The sequence below is a fragment of the Heloderma suspectum genome, chromosome 4, assembly GCF_057233095.1.
Source record: "Heloderma suspectum isolate Gila_16-S chromosome 4, 16-S_ref, whole genome shotgun sequence".
NCBI lineage: Eukaryota > Metazoa > Chordata > Lepidosauria > Squamata > Helodermatidae > Heloderma > Heloderma suspectum.
The window spans coordinates 38,547,076-38,574,546 of NC_139461.1; the positions used below are offsets into that span (position 1 = coordinate 38,547,076).

The following is a 27,471-nucleotide window of genomic DNA, read 5'->3' on the forward strand; positions in this document are numbered from 1 at the left end:
ATATAACAATACAACCACAATAAAACCTAGCAGCAGTGCAGGAGTTTAAAGTACAGATTTAAAACAGCAAAGCTAAAAGTTTAGAAAGCTAAAATGCTAAAACGCCTGGGAGAATAAAAAGGTCTTCACCTGGTGCCGAAAGGAATACAATGTAGGTGCCAGGCGAACCTCACTAGGAAGCTCATTCCAGAGCCGGGGTGCCACAGCAGAAAAAGCCCTCCTCCTAGTAGCCACCCGCCTCACTTCCTTTGGCAGGGGCTCACGGAGAAGGGCTGCTGCTGATGATCTTAAGGTCCGGGCAGGCACATACGGGAGGAGGCGATCCTTCAGATAACCTGGACCCAAGCTGTTAAGGGCTTTGAATGTTAACACCAGCACTTTGAATCGGGCCCGGAAACGGACTGGCAGCCAGTGCAGCTGAAAAAGTACTGGCGTAATATGAGCTCGCAGGCCAGTCCTTGTTAACAATCTTGCTGCCCTATTTTGGACCAGCTGAAGTTTCCGGACTGTTTTCAAAGGCAGCCCCACGTATAATGCATTGCAGTAATCCAGACGAGAAGTTATCAGAGCATGGATAACTGTAGCTAGGCTATCTCTGTCCAGATAAGGTCATAGTTGGTATACCAGCCTAAGCTGATAAAAAGTGCTCCGTGCCACTGAGTTCACCTGTGCCTCAAGTGACAGTTCTGGATCCAAGAGCACCTCCAAACTACGAACGTGATCCTTTAGGGGGAGGGCAACCCCCTCCAGAACAGGTTGAATATCACCTAGCCGGGCAGACGAACCACCCACTAACAGCACCTCTGTCTTGTCTAGACTGAGTTTCAGTTTATTGGCCCTCATCCAGTCCATTACCGTGCCCAGGCCCTGATTCAGAACAGCCACTGCCTCACCTGGTTTTGATGAGAAAGAGAGGTAGAGCTGGGTGTCATCTGCATATTGATGGCACCTCAGCCCACACCTCCGGATAACCTCCCCCAGCGGTTTCATGTAGATGTTAAACAGCTTGGGGGATAAAATAGAGCCCTGTGGAACCCCATGGCACAATTGCCATGGCACAGAGCAATAATCCCCCAGCACCACCTTCTGGAATCGGCCATCCAAGTAGGAGCGGAACCACTGTAGTGCAGTGCCTCCAACTCCTAACCCAGACAACCTATCCAGAAGGATACCATGGTCGATGGTATCAAAAGCCGCTGAGAAGTCCAGAAGAATCAACAGGGTTGCACTCCCCCTGTCCCTCTCCTGGCAGAGGTCATCCCACAGGGCAACCAAGGCAGTTTCCATTCCAAAACCAGGCCTGAAGCCCGATTGAAATGGATCTAGATAATCTGTTTCATTCAACAGTGCCTGGAGCTGTCCTACAACCACTCACTCAAGCACCTTGCCCAGGAAGGGGATGTTGGCCACTGGCCTATAATTGTTAACATCCTCTGGGTCCAGGTTAGGCTTTTTCAGGAGTGGTCTAATTACCACCTCTTTTAAAGCAGCAGGCACCACTCCCTCTCTCAAGGAGGAATTTACAACCTCCTGGACCCAGCCGGACATCCCCTCCTTGTTTGATTTAATAAGCCATGAAGGGCAAGGTTCAAGCACACAAGTGGTCGATCGGACTTGGTCAAGCACCTTGTCCGCACCCTCAGGCCTCAGTAACTGAAACTCATCCAAAAAAACTGGACCGGACGGTGCTCTGAATGCCTCTGCCAATGGAACTGCATCGTGGTGTCCAATTCATGGCGAATCTGAGTGACTTTGTCTTCAAAGTACCTTGCAAACTTATCACAGCATGCCGCCGAGGGTTCCACCATTTCTCTCCCTGGCCCAGAATGTAGCAGGCCGCGAACCACTCGGAAAAGCTCCACTGGACGACACTGAGAAGATGCAATGCTGGTGGAAAAGAACTGTCTCTTTGCCACCCTCACTGCCACAAAGTAGGCTTGATAGTGGGCTCTTACCTGTGTTCGGTCAGACTCAGCATGAGTTTTCCTCCACCTGCGTTCTAGCCGTCTCCCCTCTTGCTTCACTGCCCTCAGCTCAGGTGTATACCAAGGAGCTGGCCGGGCTCTGCTCAGAGGGAGAGGGCGCTTGGGCGTGATCGTGTCAACCGCCAGAGTCATCTCTGCATTCCACAGAGCGACCTGGGCTTCGACAGGAGCACCAGCCATACCAGCAGGAAAATCCCCCGGAGCCCTCTGGAATCCATCAGAATCCATTCATCTCCAGGGGCAGACCATTTTAATAGGTCCCCCACCCTTGCAGAGCGGGAAGGCTGCCAGGAGTCTAAACCTCAGCAGGAAGTGATCTGACCATGACAAAGGGACAGATGTTAATTCCTCCACTTTCAGATCACCATCCTCCTGCCCAGTCGAGAAAACCAGATCAAGTATGTGTCCTTTTATATGCGTTGGGCCGATGACATGTTGGGACAGCCCCATGGTTGTCATGGCAGCCATGAAGTCCTGAGCCGCCCCAGATACAGCAGCCTCGGCATGGAAGTTGAGATCCCCCAGGACCATCACCCTGGGGTCCTCAACACCAAGTCCGAGACCACTTCCATCAGCTCAGGCAGGGAAACTGATGGGCAGCGGGGTGGGCGGTACACCAACAGAATCCCTAATCTGTCCCGGATACCCAACACAAGGTACAAACACTCAAGATCTGCACTCGAATGAGCAGGAAGCCTGGAGAGGGAGACTGAATTCCTATAGACCACGACAACCCCCCCTCCCCGACCCTCGAGTCGGTGTTGGTACTGCACCGAGTACCCAGGAGGGCACAGCTGGGAGAGAGTGACCCCTCCCAGTTCCCCCACCCAGGTCTCAGTAATACATACCAGGTTTGTATTATGCTCAGAGTCATCATCGTCAACAGGAACAGATGGGTGTAAAACCCACAGAACTACAACTTCGATATGCCTCAGCAAGCATGGTGAATGCTCAGGGATTATGGGAATTGTAACCTAAAACATCTGGAGGGCACCAGGTTGCTTACCCCTGCTTCAATAGTATATTAGGAACATAGAATGCCGCCTTATACTGAGTCAGACCATTGGCCCATCTAGCCCAGTATTTTCGACACTGACTGGCAGCAGCGCTGCCAGGGTTTCAGCAGGATTCTTTCCTTGCCCTACCTGGAAAAGCTGGGGGTCAAACCTGGGACCTTCTGCATGCAAAGCATGTGCTCTATCACACTGAGCTATGGCCCACTCCCCTATTAGGTTTTTGTTTGTTTATTTTTACTGAGTAATAATCCTATTTCTAACTTTTTTATTTAGGAGATCATAGCTACCAATCACTAGCATCTTCAGGAGGGTTTTATAAAATTTGAGAGATACTCCATGGAAGTTTGGTACTCATGCAAATGAGTTTACATGTCTTGGAAAAGCACTATTCAATAGTTAGGGGTGCCACGCTGGATAAGGAACATTCTGCAAATGCCTTCATAGTCCTCCCTTTCACAATCACCTCTTTCACTGTCTACAGGCCAACAGCACAAAGCATACAACAGCAGCAGACAAAGCAATACTACATCTGTTGTTGCAACCAAATCACCAATGCTGCATACATATGCAGAAGAAGTTATGCATCTCAAAACTCAGCGTTATTCAGGTATAAATTGTGCAAGTATTTCACCCTTACCTGATAAGGGCAGGGTATATGGAATTCATCACAATGGTCATAGACCCAAGTGGTTTCCCAGATCTTCCTGTACACCTGCTCATAGATGTAACATCCCAAGAGCATCACTAGAGGTACCAGGTATAAGCCACTGAAGACACCAATTCGAATCATGAATTTCTTCAGCTTTTCTTGATTCCTGCCGTCATTTTGTATGACTTGCCGCACATGATTGAGGGAAATTATGCCCGCTAAAAGGAGAGACAAACCCACGAAGACACAAAGGCACAAAGGCAAAAGGACAAAGTATCGAGAAGTATCTAAGTCATAGAGGCCAACAAAACAAACACCACTGATGTTGTCACCTTCTACTTTGTTCATGGCGAGAAGCATAATTGTGAGAAAGCCAGGCATGCCCCAGGCAACTGCATGGAACCACATTGCTTTTTGTTCAATAGCTTCACAGCTCCATTTTCGTCCAGCAGCTAAGAACCAAGTGACTGTGAGAATCACCCACCATACTGTTCCGGCCATCGTGAAAAAATACAAAGCCATAAAAACAATCGTGCAGCCTTTGTTCTGGGAACCAAGAACAACCGTTTCTCCAAGCTGTAGTTTTTCATCTACCTTATTACAGGCTGTTCTGTTTCCCAGGACAAATCCAAGGAAGTACACAAGAGACACTATGCTGTAACAAACAGAATAATATATTATTGGCCTCTCTGGATACCTGAATCGTTTAACATCGATCAAAAATGTTAGGAATGTGAACAGAGTTGCACAAAGGCAAAAAATAGAGACAATCCCAATGAAGCTTTTGGCAACATCTAGTTCATGGTTATTGAAGTACATATTGGGACATGGGGGTGCGCACTGATCAATGCCCAAAAACTTGTAGCCTTGTCCACTGGAGGTCTGCAGATGGCGGGGACACCAAAATCCATAGTCCCTTCTAGGCTGTCCTGGTGTCCGCCGAGTGTCATGGGCTCTTGTGGTTAGAGAAGCAGTGACAGCAGTTTCATCACAATCCTCCAACCTAGGAAGGCAAAGGGGAAAGAATGTTGAGGGACCACAGAACTGGTCCACCATCTAGAGGCTTCATTACTGTTACACTCCTATAGCCTTTAAAATAGATCCTTCAGGTAACTTCATAAAATATCGAACTAAACTATAACTGAGTTTGTCTAGAAAAATAAAAGAGCACGTCTGCCTGTCTATAAGCATCATAGACCAAGACTGTAAAACCTAGACACCTGAAACCTGGCATGCTAGGTTTGAAATCCTAGGGACCCCTTTGTGCACATTGGGGCTACTTTGTTTATAAAACACATTTATTAATTTTATTTAAATGTGTCCAAGTGACTGAAGGCTGTAGTAACATCTTCAGCTACTGAACATGACTGAATTCTAGCAGCAGAATTCTTTAGCCAGCACATACCTTTACAGACCATACAGTTTGAAGCCAAGGGAGATTAGGAGGCTGAGGGACAGAATTATATGCCTGCCCCCTTCCCTTGCTGTGGGGAAACCCCACTTCAGGGGGATGGAGTGGATAGACTCCTCCCGCAGGGGGCTGTAGGGATGCACCATGTCAGGGGCTGTGCCTAGCAGTGTCAGTGGCCATGGCTTCACTCAGATGGGGTGGGCACAATATGTCCAGCTCTTCGACAGCTGTGTAAGTTTGCTTGAAGCCTTCAAACAAGCATACACAGCAACACTATTTAGCCCTCTGGGTAGGTTATAGTCTTCGAAACAGGAATGCAGTGAGTTCCAATTAGGAATAAACATTCATTTATTTTCAGAATAAATGGGTTCACAAACAAGAATCAGAGAATGGGGCCATTTCTATATTACTAATGTCAACTCAACCTGGGTTCTTCCTTTTACTAACTCCCAAAAGATTTGCTAATACATTTATGTGCTCTTTGACCATGGTGGAGGGAAAGGCACCCAGGTTCTCTTACCAACGCGCTTAATGTGTACAGTTAAAGGTTTTACTTATTAGGGTTCTTTAAATTCTCCCTCACCGTACCCTCTTTTAGAAAATTTACTCTCAACTACTGTTTATCTCCTACAATGCATGCTAGTCCTGTAAGCATCTCTGTCCCCTACACAGATAAGCAAGGGTCTGAAGAACCTTGTGAAAACTTGCAGTGGCGATTGGAAGAGCAGGAACAGTGGATTTGATTCTATTAAGAAACAGCCATGCTGATACACACAGGCCGCATTCAGTCATCAGGATAACCATGGTGGGTTAATAAGCTAGGCACAGTGGCTTATTTTTGAAATAGTCCATGATCCCCCGCCACATGAACAGGCTAATAAGCTACTGTGAGTAGCTTATTAAGCTACTGTGTGTAATTTGACTCACTCCCCGACCTGCTGCAGTCCCCCCCGCCTCAGCAGTGGTGCTGTTTCACCTGTAAAGCGCTGGAAGTTTGCAGTCAGGAGGCACCCAATGCAACACCAAAACCCCACCAAGGAGTGAAAATCCTGAGTGCACCAAAAATGTGCATGGGGGGTGGCTATAAAACCTTTAAGGTTTGCAGGATCGGAACAACACTTCATACACAGCCTCCCCCAGTCAAGAGGCACCCGATCCAACAACAAAATCCTGTGCAATTACCCCAGAGGAGCAAAAATCCCAACTGCACTAAAAAGGGGGTGGGTCAAATAAACCTTTGGGGGGGTTGCAGGATCGGGACAAAATCCTCAATTGTACATTTCCCTCTATAGCCACTGCTGGCATAGACACCTTTACTGTCATCCAAACAATAAACGACAATAAAGCGGAGTTGCTTTCACACATTTCACACACACACACGCCCCCAGACATTGCTGGCAGAGAGGCTTCTGTTCACTATAGCACTATAGTGCAATTGCGCAAAAGTGACCAGAGAAGGAAAAAGGGAGTGGGAGCTATAACTCCCTGACAGCTTGCTGGAATGGGGCAAAATTATACAGGCGGGGTGCCCTCATGGGGAGCCTTCAGATACTGTAGTGGATAATTGTGGAACTGCGCTTCTTCATGAAAAAGTGAGCAGTTCTTCCCCATTCTCCCATTTCCCCCTATTTCCCAAGTTGCGCACTTTCAAAGTAATGATCAGGGAAGCCTGTCCTTGTGTAACTTTGCTGTAGTGGGGTAGCGTGATAGTGCAAGGCTGCCATTGTACTAGGGGAAAGCTGTTGTTTTGTAACTGTAGCGTGGTATCAGGGAAAAAAGTGCTTGTTTGCTGCCGTTGTCCCTGGACTGTTTATCAGATCTCGGAAAAAGGGCTCTGCAGGCTGGAGCAGAGCAGCCACAGTGGCTTTGGCTGCTGTTGCCAGCTGACTCTGTAGGCCACTGGAATAAGCCACGGTGAGCACCACACGACATGATTAACCCATGGTGGGTTAATAACCCTTACTACAGACCATGGGTTTTCAGAGTGGGTTATTTCAGCCAAACAAGCCATCGTGAATTAAAAAATTCTCAACACACAATAACCAACAATGGGTTAAATAAGCCACGGTGGTTTATTTAACCTATCATGGGTTATCGTGTCATCCGAACCCAGTCACAGACACATTTGTCCAGCTCATGATCAGAAGGATAAAATATACTTGGTTCTAATATATACCCCTGGCAGTGCTCCTCTCTCTCTGAAGGAGGAGCGCAGACACCCTTTTCACTACTGAAGTGTTTTTGTGGGGCCAGGGAAATCAAGCAGGCAATCCATGTAAATGCCCAATCACACAGGTGCCCAATTCCCATGATTAGTTCCACCTCAAAAAAGAAACAAGGGAGTCATGGAAATGCATGAATCGGAGCATCACACAATTGGCTGTCAGCCTAGAGCATCTGTTTTACACACAAGATCACCTGTGTGGGGCAGGGAAGGGGTGGAGCCTGCTCCTCTGTTGTACAATGAGGAGTCCAGTTGGGTGAGTAGAAATGGATGAACTGGGACTTGCTCTCAAGTCCAAGTAAAGTCCAGCAGAAATGAAAGAGTGAATGAAAAGCACTGCACCTGTTGCATTCAAGCTCCTCAGGCCACATGATTCCAAAAGTGACTATCAGTTGTTTACAGTCGGAGTACACTCTTTCACAAAGACTTCGGCACGGCTGAATCACACGTGCTGGTTCCACGCAGGCAGGCACAAATGCTTTGCACAGAAATGCACGGACATCTGGTGAACAGTCAATATTCAGAAGAGGAAGAAATGGCTTTGGGAGGGGAAAAAATATTATGTTTAGCAAGTCTATAAAGAACACACCTCCAAGCAATGCTGATGTTAAATCGATGTAGCCTGTATTTGTTTTCTTGTAGACCTGACACCAACTTGTTACAGAACTTTTATAAAAGACTGATTAGGAATCTGTGATGTTTCATAGGTAGAATAGTCCCCTCTCACTTGCCTCTTCCAGCAGCCTTCCTCTCTTCCCCTATTGTACTAGACTAAGGAAGAGTAGCCTTCAAGGTAATGCTAGATTCCTAGAGCATCTGGGTTTGATTTCTTGGGGACAGTGGGAGGCCATCATGTTTGAAAGTATATAAAATATGGGAAGTGTTCCAAATTCATGAAAGATCAGAGTATGGTATGTCGCATTTGGACAGGATGGAAAATCTAGTTATTTCTTTCCAGTTAGCTTTATACAACTCCCAACTTTTATTACCGTTGTCAACACAACATATAAAAGCACTGGGCAACAGCTGCCCCAGGGAGGCCCCAGCTCGGACTGCAGAATGGAAACATTTACACCAAAACAAAACATGCATAAGCAACCATTAAACTTGCAATATTGTTATATATTATAATAAATATATTAAGAACTAGAGGAAAAAACCTTGCAGCCTGATTTTGTGAAAAAGCATATAGAATGGATTTTCTCCTGGAATCTTAGTTTTAAGCAATGTTTGCTGAATGTCAAAAAGCATTCTATAAAGCTATTTATTTCACTGAGATTACCACCAAGAGCTATTGGAAGTCCATAGACATTAGTGTGAATCAAAATTAACTAAATACCTAAAATTCAGTAGTTTAAAAAAACCCTCTTTCCAGAGTCTCATGTGATACTTATCTCTCCCATTTTTTGTTCATCCATTAATTAACCCCTTGGCAGAGGGAGAGCTAGAAAGAATGTATATGTATATTTGTGTGCATACCCATATCTGTCAGCAACTGCTGGATGAGGCCAAGTACCTGCTGCCACTGAGTAACTGAAGTCCAAGTGTCCACTGTGAACCCCATGGCATAAGCATCATATCTGAAGTCATTTTTCTTGTAACCATATCACACATTTGATTAAATACCCAAATCCCCCATTGCTCAGTTTGTAGATGACCTTTTCCTTCCACCGGATTGTTAAAATGACAGACAACTCTTTCCAAAGTAACACATTATGTACTTATCTAAATAAATAATGTTATTTGCTCATTATGTTCAATATCTACCTGGAAGGTATATAAATAGGCAGATTTCCCTTTGATTTTTGGTATTCATTATACGGGCTAATTGGAAACTTTCCATTATACAAAGCGAGAAGCCCACATTTCCTGACAACCACCAAAACAAAAAGGCAGTGGAAAACATTCTCCAGTTGAATTGTTAGCGCGGGGTGGGGGTGGGGGGATGCCCACCCAAATTATTTCTCTACAAGAAATTAAAGTACATTTCTTTAAGACTTTAAAGAAGATTTAGGCCCTTGGGGTCAGGGGATATTCCCCACTCAAATGAACATGCAATCTTGACTTATTGCTCTGGGGGAAAACAGCAGAGGGACAAAACAAATAATGCCAGTAAGCACACACAGCACTATATCCCATATAAGCAAACAGATATGGTGAAAATTTAAAACTTTGTTCCGATTTCTTGATAGTACCTATTTTGGGAGGTAGAGAAGCAGCAACTTCACCTTGGTAAAGAGGGGGCAACATACAGCTATCCTCAGGTGTAGATATTTATTTATTTAATTATTTAATTAAGGGCGATGTACAATAATAAAATCAGTTTAAAATAATACAATTCTACATTAAAAACATCATATTTCTAAAAATACCCTAACCCACCCCAAATGCCTGCCTGAACAACCACGTTTTTAATGCATGGCGGAAGCTCATTAAAGAGCAGGCATGGCAGATTTCTCTAGGGAGGGAGTTCCACAGAGTGGGGGCCACCACAGAGAAGGCCCTCTCCCTCATCCTCCCCAGTCTAGCTATCCTGGCTGATGGGACAGAGAGAAGGCCATCCAAGGCTGATCTTGTTAAGCGGCCTGTCTGGTGTTGCTGGAGGCGCTCCTTAAGATAGGCTGGGCCGGAACCATATAGGGTTTTAAAGGTCAAAACCAACACCTTGAATTTGGCCAGGAAAACAAGTGGTAACCAGTGCAACTCCTTCAGCACTGGAGTAATGTGATCTTCCCGGTGGCTGCCTTTAATCAGGCGAGCTGCCGTGATCTGTACCAGCTGCAACTTCCAAACCATCTTCAAGGGTAACCCCACATAGAGCACATTACAGTAGACTAAACGAGAGGAGCCCCTTCATGGATCACTGCCTTGTTGTGGCAAAGGGGCTTGCGTAACTCAGTGAAGCCATAAGCTATGCCGTGCAGGGCCACCCAAGACGGACAGGTCATGGCAGAGAGTTCTGACAAAATGTGGTCCACTGGAGAAGGAAATGGCAACCCACTCCAGTATTCTTGCCAAGAAAACCCCATGGAACGTATCACAAGGCTAAAAGAGATGACGCCGGAAGATGAGCCCCTCAGGTCGGAAGGTGTCCAATATGCTACTGGGGAAGAGCAGAGGGTATTTCCAAGTAGCGCCAGAAAGAGTGAAGCGGCTGGGCCAAAGCCGAAAGGACACTCAGCTGTGGATGTGTCTGGTGGTGAAAAGAAAATCCGATGCTGTAAAGAACAATATTGTTTAGGAACCTGGAATGTCAGATCAATGAATCAAGGTAAGCTGGAGGTGGTCAAACATGAGATGGCAAGATTGAACATCGACATCTTGGGAATCAGCGAACTCAAATGGACAGGCATGGGCGAATTTAATTCAGGTGACCATCATATCTACTATTGTGGGCAAGAATCCCTTAGAAGAAATGGAGTAGCACTCATAGTCAACAAAAGGGTGGGAAAAGCAGTACTGGGGTACAATCTTAAAAATGATAGAATGATCTCAGTACGAATCCAAGGCAAACCATTCAACATCACAGTAATTCAAGTCTATGCCCCAACCACTGAGGCCGAAGAAGCTGAGGTTGATCGGTTCTATGAAGACCTACAACACCTTCTAGAACTAACACCAAAAAAAGATGTCCTCTTCATCATAGGGGATTGAAATGCTAAAGTAGGAAATCAAGAAATCACCGGGATAACAGGCAGGCATGGCCTTGGTGTACAAAATGAAGCAGGACAAAAGCTAATAGAGTTTTGCCAAGAGAACATGCTGATCATAGCAAACACTCTTTTCCAACAGCACAAGAGGCGACTCTACACATGGACGTCACCAGATGGTCAATATCGAAATCAGATTGATTATGTCCTTTGCAGCCAAAGATGGAGAAGCTCCATACAGTCAGTAAAAACAAGACCTGGAGCTGACTGTGGCTCAGATCATGAGCTGCTTCTTGCAAAATTTCGGCTTAAATTGAAGAACGTCGGGAAAACCACTAAACCGTTCAGGTATGACCTAAATCATATCCCTGATGAATATACAGTGGAGGTGAGGAATAGATTTCAGGGATTAGACCTGATAGACAGAGTGCCTGAGGAACTATGGACGGAGATCCGTAACATTGTTCAGGAGGCAGCAACGAAATCCATCCCAAAGAAAAAGAAATGCAAGAAAGCAAAGTGGCTGTCTGATGAGGCTTTACAAGTAGCTCACGAAAGAAGGGAAGCGAAAAGCAAGGGAGAAAGGGGAAGATATACCCAACTGAACGCAGAGTTCCAGAGAATAGCAAGGAGAGACAAGAAGGCCTTCTTAAATGAACAATGCAAAGAAATCGAGGAAAACAACAGAATGGGAAAGACTAGAGATCTCTTCAAGAAAATTGGAGATCTCAAGGGAACGTTTTGTGCAAAGACAGGCATGATAAAGGACAAAGAAGGCAGGGACCTAACAGAAGCAGATGAGATTAAGAAGAGGTGGCAAGAATACACAGAAGAACTATACAGGAAAGATCTGAATGTCCCTGATAGCCATGATAGTGCGGTCACTGAACTTGAGCTGGACATCCTCGAGAGTGAAGTCAAGTGGGCCTTAGGAAGCATTACTAACAACAAAGCTAGCGGAGATGACAGTATTCCAGCCGAACTATTTAAAATCCTAAAAGATGATGCTGTTAAAGTGCTGCATTCAATATGTCAACAAATCTGGAACACTCAACAGTGGCCACAAGACTGGAAAAGGTCAGTTTACATTCCAATTCCAAAGAAGGGCAACGCCAAAGAGTGTTCAAACTACCGCACAATTGCGCTCATTTCACATGCCAGCAAGGTGATGCTCAAAATCCTACAAGCTAGGCTTCAGCAGTATGCAAACCGAGAACTACCGGAAGTACAAGCTGGGTTTAGAAGAGGCAGAGGAACTAGAGATCAAATCGCCAACATTCGCTGCATCATGGAGAAAGCAAGAGAATTCCAGAAAAACGTTTATTTCTGCTTCATTGACTACGCTAAAGCCTTTGATTGTGTGGATCACAACAAACTGTGGCAAATTCTTCAAGTGATGGGAGTACCAGACCACCTTACCTGTCTCCTGAGAAACCTGTACGAGGGTCAAGAAGCAACAGTAAGAACCAGACATGGAACAACCGATTGGTTCAAAATTGGGAAAGGAGTACGACAAGGCTGCATATTGTCGCCCTGCTTATTTAACTTATATGCAGAGTACATCATGAGAAATGCCGCGTTGGATGAATCACAGGTCGGAATTAAGATTGCTGGGAGAATTATCAACAACCTCCGATATGCAGACGATACCACCCTAATGGCAGAAAGCGAAGAGGATCTAAAGAGCCTCTTGTTGAGGGTGAAAGAGGAGAGTGCAAAAGCTGGTTTGAAACTCAACATTAAAAAAACTAAGATCATGGCATCTGGCCCCATCACTTCCTGGCATATAGAAGGGGAAGAAATGGAAGCAGTGACAGATTTTACTTTCTTGGGCTCCAAGATCACCGCAGACGGTGACTGTAGCCATGAAATTAAAAGACGCTTGCTTCTGGGGAGGAAAGCTATGGCCAACCTAGACAGCATAATAAGAAGCAGAGACATCACCTTGCCGACAAAGGTCCGTCTAATCAAAGCTATGGTTTTCCCAGTAGTAATGTATGGCTGTGAGAGCTGGACTATAAGGAAGGCTGAGCGCCGAAGAATTGATGCTTTCGAACTGTGGTGCTGGAGAAGACTCTTACGAGTCCCCTGGACTGCAAGGAGGTCAAATCAGTCCATCCTAAAGGAAATCAACCCTGAGTGCTCATTGGAAGGACAGATACTGAAGCTGAAGCTCCAATATTTTGGCCACCTAATGCGAAGAGAAAACTCCCTGGGAAAGACCCTGATGCTGGGAAAGACTGAAGGCAAAAGGAGAAGGGGACGGCAGAGGATGAGATGGCTAGATAGCATCACGGATGCAATGAATATGAACTTGAGCACGCTCCGGGAGAGAGCGCAGGACAGGAAGGCCTGGCGTGCTATGGTCCATGGGGTCACGAAGAGTCGGACACGACTGAACGACTGAACAACAAACGAGAGGAGACTAGGGCATGTACTACCGATGGGAGCAGATGGTCGGGAAGGTAGGGGCACAGCCGCCGTATTTAAATACACCCTGAACTGCCTCGGCATGGTACATCCAATATGTCTTTGCACTAAGTTCACCTAGGGCAGCCTTCCCTAACCTGGTGCCCTCCAGATGTTTTGGACCCATCAGCCACAGGCAGTATGGCCAATTGTCTGGAATGCTGAGAGTTGTAGTCCAAAGCATCTGAAGGACACCAGGTTGGGGAAGGGTAACTTAGGGTACAATCCTATTGATTGCACCCTCAATGGTCAGAAACTCCCAGACTTGGAGGCATCCAATCATCCAATGCAGGACATGAGAGGTGCCCAAAGCATTCTTCCCCTCTCTATCATCCCACCCTGCAGATTTCACTAGATGGGCTTTTTAACCTGTCTAGTGAGGGTGCTTTGGAGGAGGAGGCAAGGAGGCTGGAGGAGGCTCAGGATAACTCGTATCCTGGCTTCACCAGTCTCCTCCCCTCTATGCCGACCAGAACACCCCCTTTCCTCCTGCAAGGTTGTTTTTCTGACCTCAGAGAGCAGCCAGTGTGGTTCTCTCCATGCCAGCTGTGAGGGGGCAGGAACAGGGGGAGTTGGATGTCAGATTCCCTCTTCTGAGGTTGGAGAACTGTCCCATCTTCAGAAGGGGGAATCCAAACAATCCTATGGTCCCTGGGACGCTCACCCAGGGACCATAGGATTGCTCTCTCCCAATCGTTTCCTTGTTTGAGCAAGAATTTAGACATCCTTAAGTAAAGCAATAAGCTGCTTCATAAGCAGATAGATCTAGAATTATATTTACTGAAGGAAATATAAACAACTAAGGTTCTTGTGGCTCCTTAAAGACTAATAAGCATAAGCTTTCATGGACATGGTCCATTTCCACATGCAAGGAAACATGTAAACCAAATGGAAATATTGGAGATCTAGATATGCAAAAGTAGTAGGTAGCCATTTTGGTCCATTGGGGAGAAAAAACCCATTAGCCACAGTCTTTCTTTAGACCAACAAAAGTGTCAAAGTAGTAAGTGAACTTTTGAGTTTTCTAGAACTGTTAAAGTAGAAAAAAAGGGAGTAGGGGAAAGAAGAAAAAGCTGGACATGATAGAAATGTATTACTCCAGTGCTGCATCAACTGCAATGGTTACCAGTCATTTTCTGGGTCTCATTCAGTGTCAGTGCTGACCTTTAAAGCCTTAAATGGCTTAGGACCAGTCTACCTGAAGGAGTACTTTCTCCCTGCCCAACAGTTAAGATCATCTTTGGAGGCTCTTCTCTGGGTGCTACACCCCACAATGGTGTGACAGAGAGCCTTCAGGGAGGCCCCCCCCCCCCCGGTCTCTGGAATGCCCTTCTCAGGGAAATCCACCTGGTGTCTTCATTATATACATTCAGATGCCAGACTAAGGCCTTCCTCTTCAGGCAGGCATTTAATTGTTAATGCGCTGTCCTTATTGTCAGTTGTTGTTGGGTTTTTTTGGCTCTTTAGTAGCTTTAATAATTTTAATATTTTAATGTTAGGGTATTTTCACCAGCTGTATTATGTTGGCTTGAGGCTTTATGACCATAAACCACTTTTATGGCATTTGTCAACTGGGCAGTATGTATATAAATAAATCCTTAATATGAGTCATAGGAACAAAAGCCATCCTCAACGAGCTGTGGGCAGAACATGAATGGAGTCTGAGTGTGTGTGAAAGAGATTTTGTTTATCCCACCCTTTCTCCAAGAAGCTCAAAGTGACATATACAGATCAATCCGCACCTGTCTTGGTCATACTATCCCCACAAGAACCTGAGGGGTAGGTTAGGCTCAGAGTCAGCAATTTGGTCAAGATCACCTAATGAGCTTCATGCTTCCACTACGCACCAGGGATGGGCAGGCTTACAGAATTTACATTGTTTTTTATTAGAACCCTGAGATCCACTAAGCAGAACCAGGTGAAAAATACATACACTTATTGAGCACCAGAACTGAATGGCGCACATAGTTCTTCTACACAGAAATCCATTCCTGATTACTAAAAACTATCTTCATTTCAGTAGTATAATTTAGGGCAGTGTGCTGCTATTGCTTGACAACTGGAGTCAGAAATCCTTCCTGATCTACTGCATGTCTACCAGTAGATTCAGATCTACCTTCTCCCCCTCCCCTCCTCAGCTGCATTACAACATACAAGTTATAAAGTTCAGGATCTTATAACTATTGCTGCTTTCAAAGTTTATACATTGCATTTTCACAGATGCAACTGCATTATGATCTCATAACTGCAAAGTAGTTTCTCTGGGTTTAATGGAAGTGGTATCAGCTGGAAGAATAATGGGTTTATTCAAATGTCAATGAGATCACAAAAAGTGCTGGACAGAAGTACTGCTTGCTTCAGGCTAGACAATGGTCCAGTTCAGATGCCACACTATCCAATTACAAAACCATGGTTTTACTATCAGGAGTATTCTGCAGGCTTGGATGCTCCCCCCGCCCTTTCCTTCGGTCTCACACACTCCTTTCTAGTTCAGTGCTTCCAATTTCAATCTCTAGTTAAAAGCCAACTGTGGTTTAGTGGCAAATGCAGTTATGCCAGTTCAGACATAACAATGACCACAACTAACAGAACAAAGAATGGGGAGGGAAGAGGAGTGGACAAGCCCAAGAAATGCCCCCGACTGCCAAACTACACTCTGGCAACCGGGTCCTGTAGTGCTTGAACCTAAGGAATAATTGCCAGCAAAACTACTGAGTCTGAGACAAGAGCATGATTTCTTGGAGCACAGTATGTTACGTTCTAGTCACAGTAGTTGATAAGGAAAAAAGTTATCACATTGGGCAAATATGTTTACTTGAAAACTACGTTCAAGTTTGACAAATCATGTTTGCATAGACTGGAGGACTAAGGAAGAGCCTAGGAGCAGAAGATGCAGATCTGCACACTGATTAGGAACATAAGGAGAGCTATGCTGGATCAGACCAAAGGCCTGAGAGCCAGTGTGGTGTAGAGGCTAGACTGTTGGACTGGGAGTCGGGAGATCCGGGTTCTAGTCCCCACTAGGCCATGGAAGCTCACTGGGTGACTTTGCGCCAGTCACAGACTCTCAGCCCAACCCACCTCACAGGGTTGTTGTGAGGATAAAATGGAGGAGCAGGACAATTATGTATGCCGCCTTGCGTTCCTTAAGGAGGAAAAAGGTGGGATATAAATGAAATGAATGAAATCTTAGTTAGTCCAGCATTCTGTTTGCATACTAGCCAACTAGATACATATGGGAAGCCCACAACAGGACATGAATGCAACAGCACCCTCCTGCTCATGGTCCCCAGGAGTTAGTACTGTTAACTGTGAACATCTGATTCACATACAAACATGAAAACCTGTGAGCAAGTACATTACCAAACATATAGGTTTGCAGATGTCAAGGCAAACACCCATCCTACATTTGTCATTAATGCTCAAACTAATTCATGTAAGCCTTCCAATTTTGACCCTGTGTTGCATTTTCACATGATGCATTTTGCAAATAGTCATGCCTGAAACACTTCAACACAAATGAGCAGTTGGCAAAAATGCCAGGAATAGCTATTTCTGTAGTCCAGCCACAGTTGCACTCTTTAAGCTGACTCAGTGCTGTTCACTCTCCGCAAAAAGAGATAAGTTTTTAAAAGAGTTTTTCAATCACACACACGATCTCTTCCAAACGTATTTATATACATCATCTCACATAAATGAGACCCAACTTTCAAACTAGCTGTTCAAAGCTCCACAGCTTGGGTTAGAAGACTAATCATTCTGCTTTGCAATTCAGCTTCAAAAAGCAAGTAAAACATTAGCCAACCAAGCTGTTGGTTAAGCAACTCTGATGCTGTAACAATACAGACTTTTGGAACAGACTTCAAAATGTAATTAAGTGAGGTTCCAAGATCCAGAATGGACAATGTGTTGGATATGGAGGGTGTGCCTACAGCCAACTGCCCTGAAAGCACCCAATCTGCCTAAAGCCAGGAGTAGGGTCGGGGTCTGGTTAGTACTTAGATGGAAGACTGCCTGGGAATACCAGGTGCTGTAGGCTTCTTTATAGAGGGGAGGGACCATAGCTCAGTGCTAACCAGTCAGTGTCAATAATACTGGACTAGATAAACCAGTGGGTCTGACACAGCTTCCTATGAGAGTCCAAATCCTTGCTCAGACATGAGACTGTGTGACTTTGGGCAAGTCACTACAGAAAGGATAGAGAATGTTGCCCTAGGCCTAGCCTCATAGGCAATGGGGAGGGATAATAGGAGTTGCATCCCAACAACATCTGGAGGGCCAGACGTTCCCCATCCCTGCACTGCAGAGTTCATTTTAGAAGCGAGTTAACATACTTTAACCTTCTCTGCCTACAAATGTCAGTGGAAATCTGACTTACGGTGCAATCCTATTCACTGTTCAGACAAAAAAAGTCCTACAACTCCCAGCATTCCCCAGCCAGCCATAAGGTTCGTTCTTTTCTATATGAAGGAACTTGCCCAAAGGCAACAGTCATAGGCAGCTGCTGACTTACTCTACTACTTGACAGATATATGCACAAAATTATTCTGTGGATGTGCAAACACATAGCTGCTCCCTCCATTTTTCCACAATCCAGCATCTTGTACAGTGTAGTTGTACTACATGTTGAGCAGTTTCCTGAACATGAAAGTGGTAACTTTGAACTCAGTAAAAATTAACAACAGTATGCCATAAATCTGGGTAGGTTTTTTTTGGGGGGGGGGGGATAAGGCCCGTCTGCATTTTTACCTGTGATTCAAAAATAAAACCTTTATCCACCACTACATCCATGAAGCTATGCCCACTATCACAGAGTTTGCCTAAATTGTGGTATCATAACCCTATTTAAACTCTAACTCTTAGAAGTTTTGTTTAGCATTCTTGGATAAGAAAACAATAGCATTCAACCTTTATAAAAATTTATGTTATTTTTTTAATATACAAATTTTAATTCATGAAGCTCTGTCAATGCTATATATTTAAAATCCATGAAACCTCCGCCTTCTCATCAGCTCTAGAATGGAGGTGGCTTATTCCTATCAGACAGACTGAGAACTACGGCTGAGGGATGAGACCCACAAAGGGTCAGCCAAACAAGGCTATAGCCAATTTCCATAGCCAGAACAATAATTCCATCTCCACAATCCATAATTAAGATTTAGCTATTTAAGCAGACATAAATTTTCATTTGATGCATAAATAAGCATTTGCAGCTATCCTAGCAAACTGATGGAATAGCAAATCACTGCTAACTTTCAAGCAAGATATATCTCTCTCTACTAACCCAGAAGAAAGATTAAGAAACACTATTCAGTTATGTATTTATTTGGTCAGAGAGAACCACTAAGTACATAGTCATGAGTAACTGGGGATAGCCACTTAGGTGTGAATAATGAGACATCTATTCCCGGTGGTTTTCATGTTCATGTTAAACATAGACCGAGCTTTAAAAAAAACTTGGCTTTGATCATTTACTTCAAGTGGAAGCTTTGCTATAAAGAAGCTTGCACGTTAAACATAGACAGAGCTTTAAAAAAAACTTGGCTTTCATCATTTACTTCAAGTAGAAGCTTTGCTATAAAGAAGCTTGCAAAGCATTTTTCACTCAACTAGTCCAGCAACCTACTAAATTGCAATTCTGTGGAATAGATGTGAAGAGAGGCTTTTTTTCCCGATACGAAAGGCTAATATATCTTTCCGTCACCCCTCACCCCTTAGCTTGCAGTCTGTGATACACCTTGCAAAGCAATGCCAGAAAGAACAGATGCAATATCACTCTTTCCTCCCATTGAGATGTGTACGCAGCCTGCTTGTACTGTCAACTTATCTTGCATTAGTATTTGACTAATGTACATATAACTTACACCCACCCAGAATATCTGCGCTGCATAACAGAAAATCGACATTATAGCATTATATGAACTATCCCAGGTTGGAGTGCTCAAATGTACGACTACATAGCATGACCAAATGCATGCAGACAGAACTCAACCAACACAGGAGCTCAACCATTGCAGGAAGCATCTGACAAGATCTGTTCCTCTCCTGAACTGCTTCTGTGCATCCCCTGACTAGCAGAGCAAGTGCCAGAAACTCTTCTGATTGTGGAGGGATTCTGATTCATGCTGATGGCGGTCAACTGGGGGCATGGCTGGCCCAGAGTTTAGGAAGCAGGCTAGCCATTGCATTCCAGAGAAACCCTTCATGCATTTGCTACCCACAGACACCAAAACATATGAACAGTGCTATTAGAGATGGAACCACGGCAGACAAGACCCAGTAACAAATTTGGGTGGTCTGTGCCTATCAGTTTGGAAACAAAACAGGGACCCCTAAAACAAGGCAACAGTATTTGCATACTTTTAGAAAATCCAGATATGCAGAAGTATATTCATTTGCAAATGAAAAGCTTAAAAAAAAATTCTAACCACCCAAAACAACTCAACAAGGATCTGTGTTCACTGCCTTCCAGGACCTATAAAACTTTGAGAGCAATGAGCCATGGACTGTTGGGGGTGCACACTGGAAAAAAAAAAGAAAACAGAACGGGGGACTGGACTCTTAGGAGCCCCTAACAGCTTATAATATCCGGGATAGGCAAGCACAGTCAGGAGGATACATGCCATGTCAGAACACTAGATAGTGAGGTTTTAGGAGTGAGATTAAAGGAAGAAAAAAGCATATCTCTCCTTTCCCTTGTTCTAGATGTCTCCACTGGCACCAATATATAGCAACTGAATGTTTATGTTTGAGGCTAGCAGCCAGTCTCAAATCTAAGTCCTTTAGGGTGCAATCCTACGCCTCTAGAGAGCATCTAGATGGCCATAGCATTTTTCAGTTTCTGGGAACCGAGCTCAGAGCCACCACTCCAAGGTCAGTTCCAAGAAAACTCCCCACACCCGCCCCTTCGTAGGAGGTGCGGTTTGTCCCCGGCTCTGCACTCTGCTATGTCTTCCCCCCCCCAGATGTGATAGGCTGCGTAGCCTATCACGTCTGGGTTTAAAAAAATAAAAACGCGTATGCAAATGGTGGCGGCTACGGCCGCCGCCATTTGTGTTCCTTATTTTTCGCCGTCTTAGTCTATGTCAATATTTACGTAGACTAAGACAAAGAAAAGAAAGGGGAACGCAAATAGTGCCCACTACGCTATTTGCGTTCCCCTTTCTTTTCTTCGTCTTAGTCTACGTAAATATTGACGTAGACTAAGACGGCGAAAAATAAGGAACGCAAATGGCGGCGGCCATAGCCGCCGCCATTTGCGTACGCGTTTTTTTGGTTGTTGTTACCCAGAGCCCTCTGCGGCCGGAAATCCGAATGCAGACAGCCCTGGCCTGGCCGGCTGCTCCGCAGAGCCGCCGCGGAGCACAGCCGGTTGTCAAGGACTCTGGTGGGGGGGACCGGATCGCCCCCCCCATTGAGGATTCTGGGGGGAGGGACGGAACGCCTCCCCCCCTACCATGAACAGAATGCGCGAAAAGGTAAGTCACTTTCATACATCCCTAGTATTCAGTGATAGCTCCTGTTCCAGCTGGTTGGAGTCCTCGGCAGAAGCACTCCTTTAAGATACACTGCCACATTTCGTTGCAGGTCCCAACTTGTAGAGCATAAGGAAAATCCAGAAGTGCACCTGTTGCTTAACACTAGAAACAGAAATACCTATTACTAAAACCCAGTTTTTAGAGACTGTATATACAAAACAAAAAACAAGGTGATAAAAGACTTACTAGATTAGATCATATGTTAACTTCTTGTTGATCTTTTGGGATATCTTCCTGTACATCAACAGCACAATCCTATACCTGTCTGCTCAAGAAGTAAATTCAACAGAACTTACTCCCAGTGAAATGCGTATAGGATTGCAGCTTAAATCTGTTATATGGTTATATGCAGACACACTATGGTCGATCTCCATAGCATTATTTGCTCTTATTAGGGATGTCAGAGAATTCCGCCACGGATCTCGGGGAGGCCGAATGCCAGCGCATTCGGCCCCCCGAAATCGGTGGTGGAACGGTCTGCCACCCCCCCGCCCCCCGTGGGACGGGACTTACCTTGGGCGGATCTTCCTGGCGGCGGCGGCTCCGGTGGTGGCCAGTCTTCCAACCAGCCGCCGCCATTTCCAGTTTAAAAAAAACACAAACAAACACGTGATAGGCTACGTAAAGATTTACGTAGCCTATCATGGCTAGATTTTTAAAAAACACCGTGATAGGCTACGTAAATGTTTATGTAGCCTATCACAGCTGATTTAAAAAAAAAAAACCGCGCATACGCAAAGCACGTCTTAGTCTACGTAAATATTTCCGTAGACTAAGATGGCGAAAATAAGGGGAACACAAATAGCGTAGACGCTACGCTATTTGCGTTCCCCTTATTTTCGCTGTCTTAGTCTACGTAAATGCCAAAATAAGGAATGCAAATGGCAGCGCCCATGGGCGCCACCATTTGCGTACGCGCGTTTTTGTTTTTGTTTTACTCAGCCGTGATAGGCTACGTAAACATTTACGTAGCCTATCACGGCTGACTGCAGGGACGCAAACACTGGCGGCTACAGCCACCGCCATTTGTGTCCCTGCTAGCCAGCAGCCGGATGTCCAGCCGCTGGCGGAGCCGGCCGGCGGCTCTGCAGAATCCCTGCACAGCGGAGCTGGCCGGCCAGGATTCGGGGGGGAGGGATGGAGCACCTCCCCCCCTGGCCAGAATTTCAGGGGGAGGGACGGAGTGCCTCCCCCCACCGCGAATGTCACCCTTCGAAAAGGTAAGTCACTTTCGTACATCCCTAGCTCTTATTAACAAAAAATACATACTGGAAAGTTTTGAAAGTCGTAAGAGGAAGATGCGTGTTCAGCTTATTTTACTGGAAGCCAATACAAGTTGAGCATCTTTTCTTCTATCTCAAGGAACAAAATTTACAGCCCAGTTCTATGAATATTTACTTGGAAGCATATCCTGCCAAATTTAGTAGGACTTTCTCCCATGTAAGCATACCTAGAATTGCAACCTTAAGAAGTGTGCCCCTCTTCAAATTCATGGAATGTTTGTTTTCCATTCCTACAAGTCCTGGCTTGTCAGTTATATTACAAGAGAAAAATGAGTACTTAAATGCAAATTCTTACTACGCAAGTAGCTCCTGTCATATAAAGAAGAAAAAAACATTTGCATATACTTTTAATTATTAGGAAAGAGATACTAATAGCATTTTTGCAAAGATGCCATCCTAAGTCCCCTTTACACAAGGGCGAAAGGAAAATTCCTTTATGCAACCTAAAAAAAAGCTTCAAGTACAAAAAAGCACTGAACTACCTCCAGCGAATATATCCTAGAACTATATATGTCCAATGCAAACCAGAGTAAGTACTCCATAGGGCAGATGAGGGAAGGAAGCTGGTATGTCTCTTTCAAGGTGGAAGGGGAAGGATGACAATGGGAATGTTCAAAACCATTTTTGGATTGGTAATTTAATGCTTCTGGGGAATTTTTTATTAATTGTACATGTATAAACATTAAATGTTAGAAGACATATTAAGGTTTCTGGGTAATCTTAATATGTTGGAGAAGGGAAGTCATTTTCCCTATTGGATCCTTCCAATCATTTTGTCCAGGGTTTCAGTGGTTCCTAGGGAATTTCTTCAAGAACTTATGTCAACCATACTATGTCTAGGATGAAGCCAGCTTTAGTATCTCCCTTTCTCTACCCCAGCCAGCACTGTACTTCCAATAACCCATTCCTCAGGATCAAAGTACACATTATCTTGAATACAACACATTGCTTAACACTGTCATTTTTATTTTGAAAGAAAAGCAGCTGATCAACAGCTGTTGCTGGTAAGGAGATGCTAACAGTAAAGAGCAAACTCTCCTACCTTCCTTTGCCCAGTAGCAGAGGCTGCAAAAGAGCACGCTGGGGAGGAATCCTCCTTGCCAGAAAGCCCCCTGGAATCCCTCCCAGCATCATCTCTTCCACATGCAAGTAAGAGGCAGCAGCAGCTGCTCCCATCTCCTCTCTTGCTCACCCTCTCTGAGCACCCTGGCAGGAAGAAGTGGGCCCATGGTGGTACCCAGAGGGAAATTGTAAGTAGCTATCTGTCCACTTCCTCACCCTTCTCTCCAGGTGCATTTCCCGGTGCAGTGCAGATAGATGTCATAAAAGAACCATCCATCTCATCCTGCCTAAATCTTCCACACCATACCACCCATTGAGAGAGGGTGAGTGAGCAGGGAGAAGTGCTGACCGCTTGCTCCTTCCCTCTGGACAGTCTTGCTGGACCCAATCCTTCCTGCTCCACCACCTAAAGCAAGCAAGCAGAGCATTCCAGAGGGAGAGGGTAAGTGAGCAATCAGAGGTAACAGCAATCCTCACTTGTTCAATCCTTCCTGCCAAGAGAAAGATCCAGCAGCTGCTGCTTCTCGCTCATCCTCTCTCACTGAGCTGTGTAGTGAGGAGGTTTGGGCTTGCTGAGCTTTGGCTATTGGGCAGTACAGAAACAAAATAAATACTCACCACTGCTGCCCCACCCAGAGGGAGAATGCAGGTGAGCAAGGACAAGCAAGCAACAGAGATGGTGAATTGATTAGATTAAACAAGTAACATGCACTTTAATCAGAAACCCTTTTTAGTTGATTAATCTGTCCACATATTTCTTTTAAACTTGTAATTCATTTTTACTACAGCTAGCCATAAGCACGGTAGGTAACAAGCACTGCCTTAAAAGGTATTCCCTCTGTGTGACAGCAAAGAAGAAAAAATTCTTCTATGATAATGCCTGCTGTGTGCATCATCTAAAAAGACAGTGTCTTTTTTCTTTAGAAATAATGTATGCATTTAATCAAACTCACAAGATCAATCAGCTAAAATGTCTTTAATCAAGTGACAGTCCCAATTTACAGGCAGGTCATTTACTTAACCACACTACAGACAATTCTGTGACTCTAGTATTTGTCTTTAGTTTTAATGAGTATACAAGAATCAGCTTCAAGACACCTTAATGCTTCCCTTTACATAAATTGTGTTTGCCATGCAAAATGAGAGTACCAGCTACGCCTCTGCTTTCATACCCAGTTAGGGTGTGTGGAAAGAGATACAGCTCACACTTCAGAATTTTATAGGCAGCAATGAAGTTTTTATGCCAACTCCATGCAGATGTCAGAGGCCTGAAGGGATGCAGCAAGAGGCCACCTGCCATAAACAACAAGGAAGCTCAGATGACTAACACTTTACAGTTTTTAATATACCTTGGTGCAGAAGCCAATGCTGGTGTTGGCTCAAACAATACAAGAACAAACTCTAGAATCTGGTCCATACTATCTTCTTCACTTCACCATCTATGTCTTGGCCAGGAGGTGCTGATAGTTATTTCTAACCTTGTTTCAAAGTGCTTGGTGCTTTCCTTATGACATTTAATATTGTATCATGTCTTGCTCAGAACTCTTTGTACTGTCAAAATCACCTAGCTGTATGCATAACAGAAAAATTGCTCATCAACATTTGTGGCAGCGAAATAAGAGAATAACTCACCTCCATGTGGAGAGCTGCAGCATCCTGATCATAATGCCCCATCACATTGGGGAAAAATGTCATGTTATAGGCCATTCCAGAACATCTTGGGATATTAATGGGTTCACATGTGAATAAGCTGTGCCCATGTGTCAAGTTTAAGATTAAACTCCAAGTCAGAAGAAGTGCAAAGACCCCCATCTTCCCAGATATTTCAGGCTTCAACACATAGTCATGATCTGCTTCCCCAACAGGTTATTTGGTTCACACAGAAAGTAAACACATCTTCCTTGTTTAATCCCTCAGACACAGCAAAACAAAATGCCAAGACTGAATTTCTTGTTTCTCTTCATATTCTAATCTGTGCTCTTGACTACGTGAAAGTTAAACTTCATTTGCAAACTGTAAAGGAACAAAAATTAGTTAGCTGATACCAGCTGATGGGTGCTTCCGAATATTTCAAAGAGATTAAATAGAAAGGGAAAAATAGAAGTTTAGAAATGCTTTAAAGGCACAATCCTATGCACATTTAGATAGAAAAAAGTCCTGGAACTTCCAGCATCCCTCCAGACAGCCATGCTGGGTGGGGCATGCTGGGAATTGTAGGACTTTTTCTGTCTAAACATACATAGGATCGTGCCTTAAGAAATAAATTAGACTCATCACTCCACATTTCCTTGAGGCAAAAGACACCTGGGTAAGTTATTGACAGCAATGACAGCCAGGGTAGCTCAACTAAGAATCAGTTACTGTCATATAAAGCACAAGCCTACACATGCTTTACTCATAAGTCCCACTACGTTCAGAAAAGCATACTCCCAAGCAAGTGTGTTTCGGACTGCAGCCACAAAGACATACTAGTTGTTCCCAATAACTAAACCCACAGGCTAAAGTTCTCAAAAAACACCTTCAAAACTCGAAAGGCACACCGCAGCTTTCATAATGTAGGCCAGTCATAATTTCTGAGCATGGGATTTAGCCTTCTTTGATCTGTGAAACCATTGTCAAAAATATAAATTTACATCAGACCCTTAATACGGTACCTAAATTTATAGCTTCCAACAAATTTTACAAAGAACTGTTTGCATTATTTCCCTTATCAAAGACCTCTGCACTTCTTCCCTCACCAGTCAGATAAACAAGAACAAAGATGCCTGCACCAATTAAGCTGTCAACTCAGCAGGCATCAAAATCTCACTTTCCGCGATGAACCAAGAGGCACTCAACTCGTTCCCTCCCTTGACTGGTGTGTTTGGAGCCAGGTGCCATTCTAGCCTTGCAGCTACTATGACTCCCTCCACCCTCTTCTACTGGGACCAGATTCCCAACTGCAGCCCTTCCTTCAGAGACAATGGCCCAAGTGGGGGTCTGCCTGCCTAACAAGAGCTGGCAGCAAACTCTTCAAAACGCACATCCTTGCAGTCGCCTAAATGGCACGGTGCAGTGTGTGTGTGTGTGTGTGTGTTTAAAAGAAATGCAAAGACAAACAGAAAAGCTGGTTAGGTTTCTCAAACATCCTCCTCACCGCCACTATCCCCAACACGCTCACGCTCGGGAATAAGTCCTATGGCAGCCTTCCCCAGCAAGGTGCCTCCCAAATGTGTTGGACTACAACTCCTAGCATCCCCCAGCCAGCTTCCCCCAACCTAGGACGCTCCAGACGTGCTGGGCTATAATTTCTAGCATCCCCAGCCAGCCTTCCACAAGCCGGCGCCTTCCCGACGGCTGGGGGGATACCTGGAGTCGCCGTCCTACACGTCTGGGATTGACGGGGGCGAGCTGCGAAGAGCTCCGAGGACGGGCAGCGAACTCACCGCCCAGGACCCCGTTTTCCCCACTAGCCCCTCCCAGGGGAAGAGGAGAAAGCGCCCGTGTCGCGCCTCTCTCCCGCCGCTGCCCCGAGCAAACCGCCAAGCGCCCGCGCCGACCGGCAGCGAAGGGCCTGCGAGGGGCTCGGCGGGACGCGAAGCCCCGACCCCTCACCTGAGCCGCCCGGCGGAGCGGGGCCGCCACGCCTGGCCTGGCCTGGCCTGGCCTCGGGGCGACAACGGCCGCTCCCTTCCGCAACGCGGCGCGGCCTTCCTCCCCGCGCGAGCGGGAGCGGGGGACGGCGAGTCGCGCGATATTTGGAAGATCGGCGAAGGGGCGGCGCTGCCGCGCCCGGACCCCTTCCCGCCTCTCCTGTCCCCGGTCCCGGCGGCGCCCAAAAGCACCCGACGTAAGGCTGGGTCTGCACACCCGGCAAGGGGCGGAGTGAGACGGATCTTCGATTTCAGGCGGAGGGAGGGGGGGTCACGTTTTTAATTCGCGCGCATCTATCAAAAAATAATAATAGAACAACTAACTCTCTGCAAGTGGGAAGTTAGCTGCGCAGGGAGAGGGCGCGATCAGGACCGTTCCTTCTTGCTGTGCTGCTTTTCTACTTGCGGGGCGTTTGCTTTGTTTTGTTCTAGGTGGGCGAGCAGTTTAAACAGAGGATCCTCCTGTCGTCTGAAATGGGGCAGGCCGCTGCTCTACTCATTCCGCTGTTTATGTTAAGGCTTCGTACTTGGCGCAAGAGTCGGGGAGGGGAA

The 27,471-nt window shown here is 45.4% G+C and overlaps 1 protein-coding gene across 1 annotated transcript in view; it reads right to left on the reverse strand.

Moving 5' to 3' along the window:
- FZD6 (frizzled class receptor 6) overlaps nucleotides 1-26,994 on the reverse strand; it is a 37,002-nt gene extending 10,008 nt beyond the window's left edge. Inside the window, exons 1-4 of the mRNA XM_084848968.1 lie at nucleotides 26,882-26,994; nucleotides 24,920-25,300; nucleotides 7,628-7,824; nucleotides 3,639-4,653 (exon numbers count right to left, since the gene is read on the reverse strand). Coding sequence (XP_084705094.1) covers nucleotides 3,639-4,653; nucleotides 7,628-7,824; nucleotides 24,920-25,099 — 1,392 coding nt within the window. The 5' untranslated portion in view covers nucleotides 25,100-25,300; nucleotides 26,882-26,994. The remainder of the gene's footprint in view (nucleotides 1-3,638; nucleotides 4,654-7,627; nucleotides 7,825-24,919; nucleotides 25,301-26,881) is intronic.
- Between the last annotated feature and the right edge of the window lie 477 nt (nucleotides 26,995-27,471).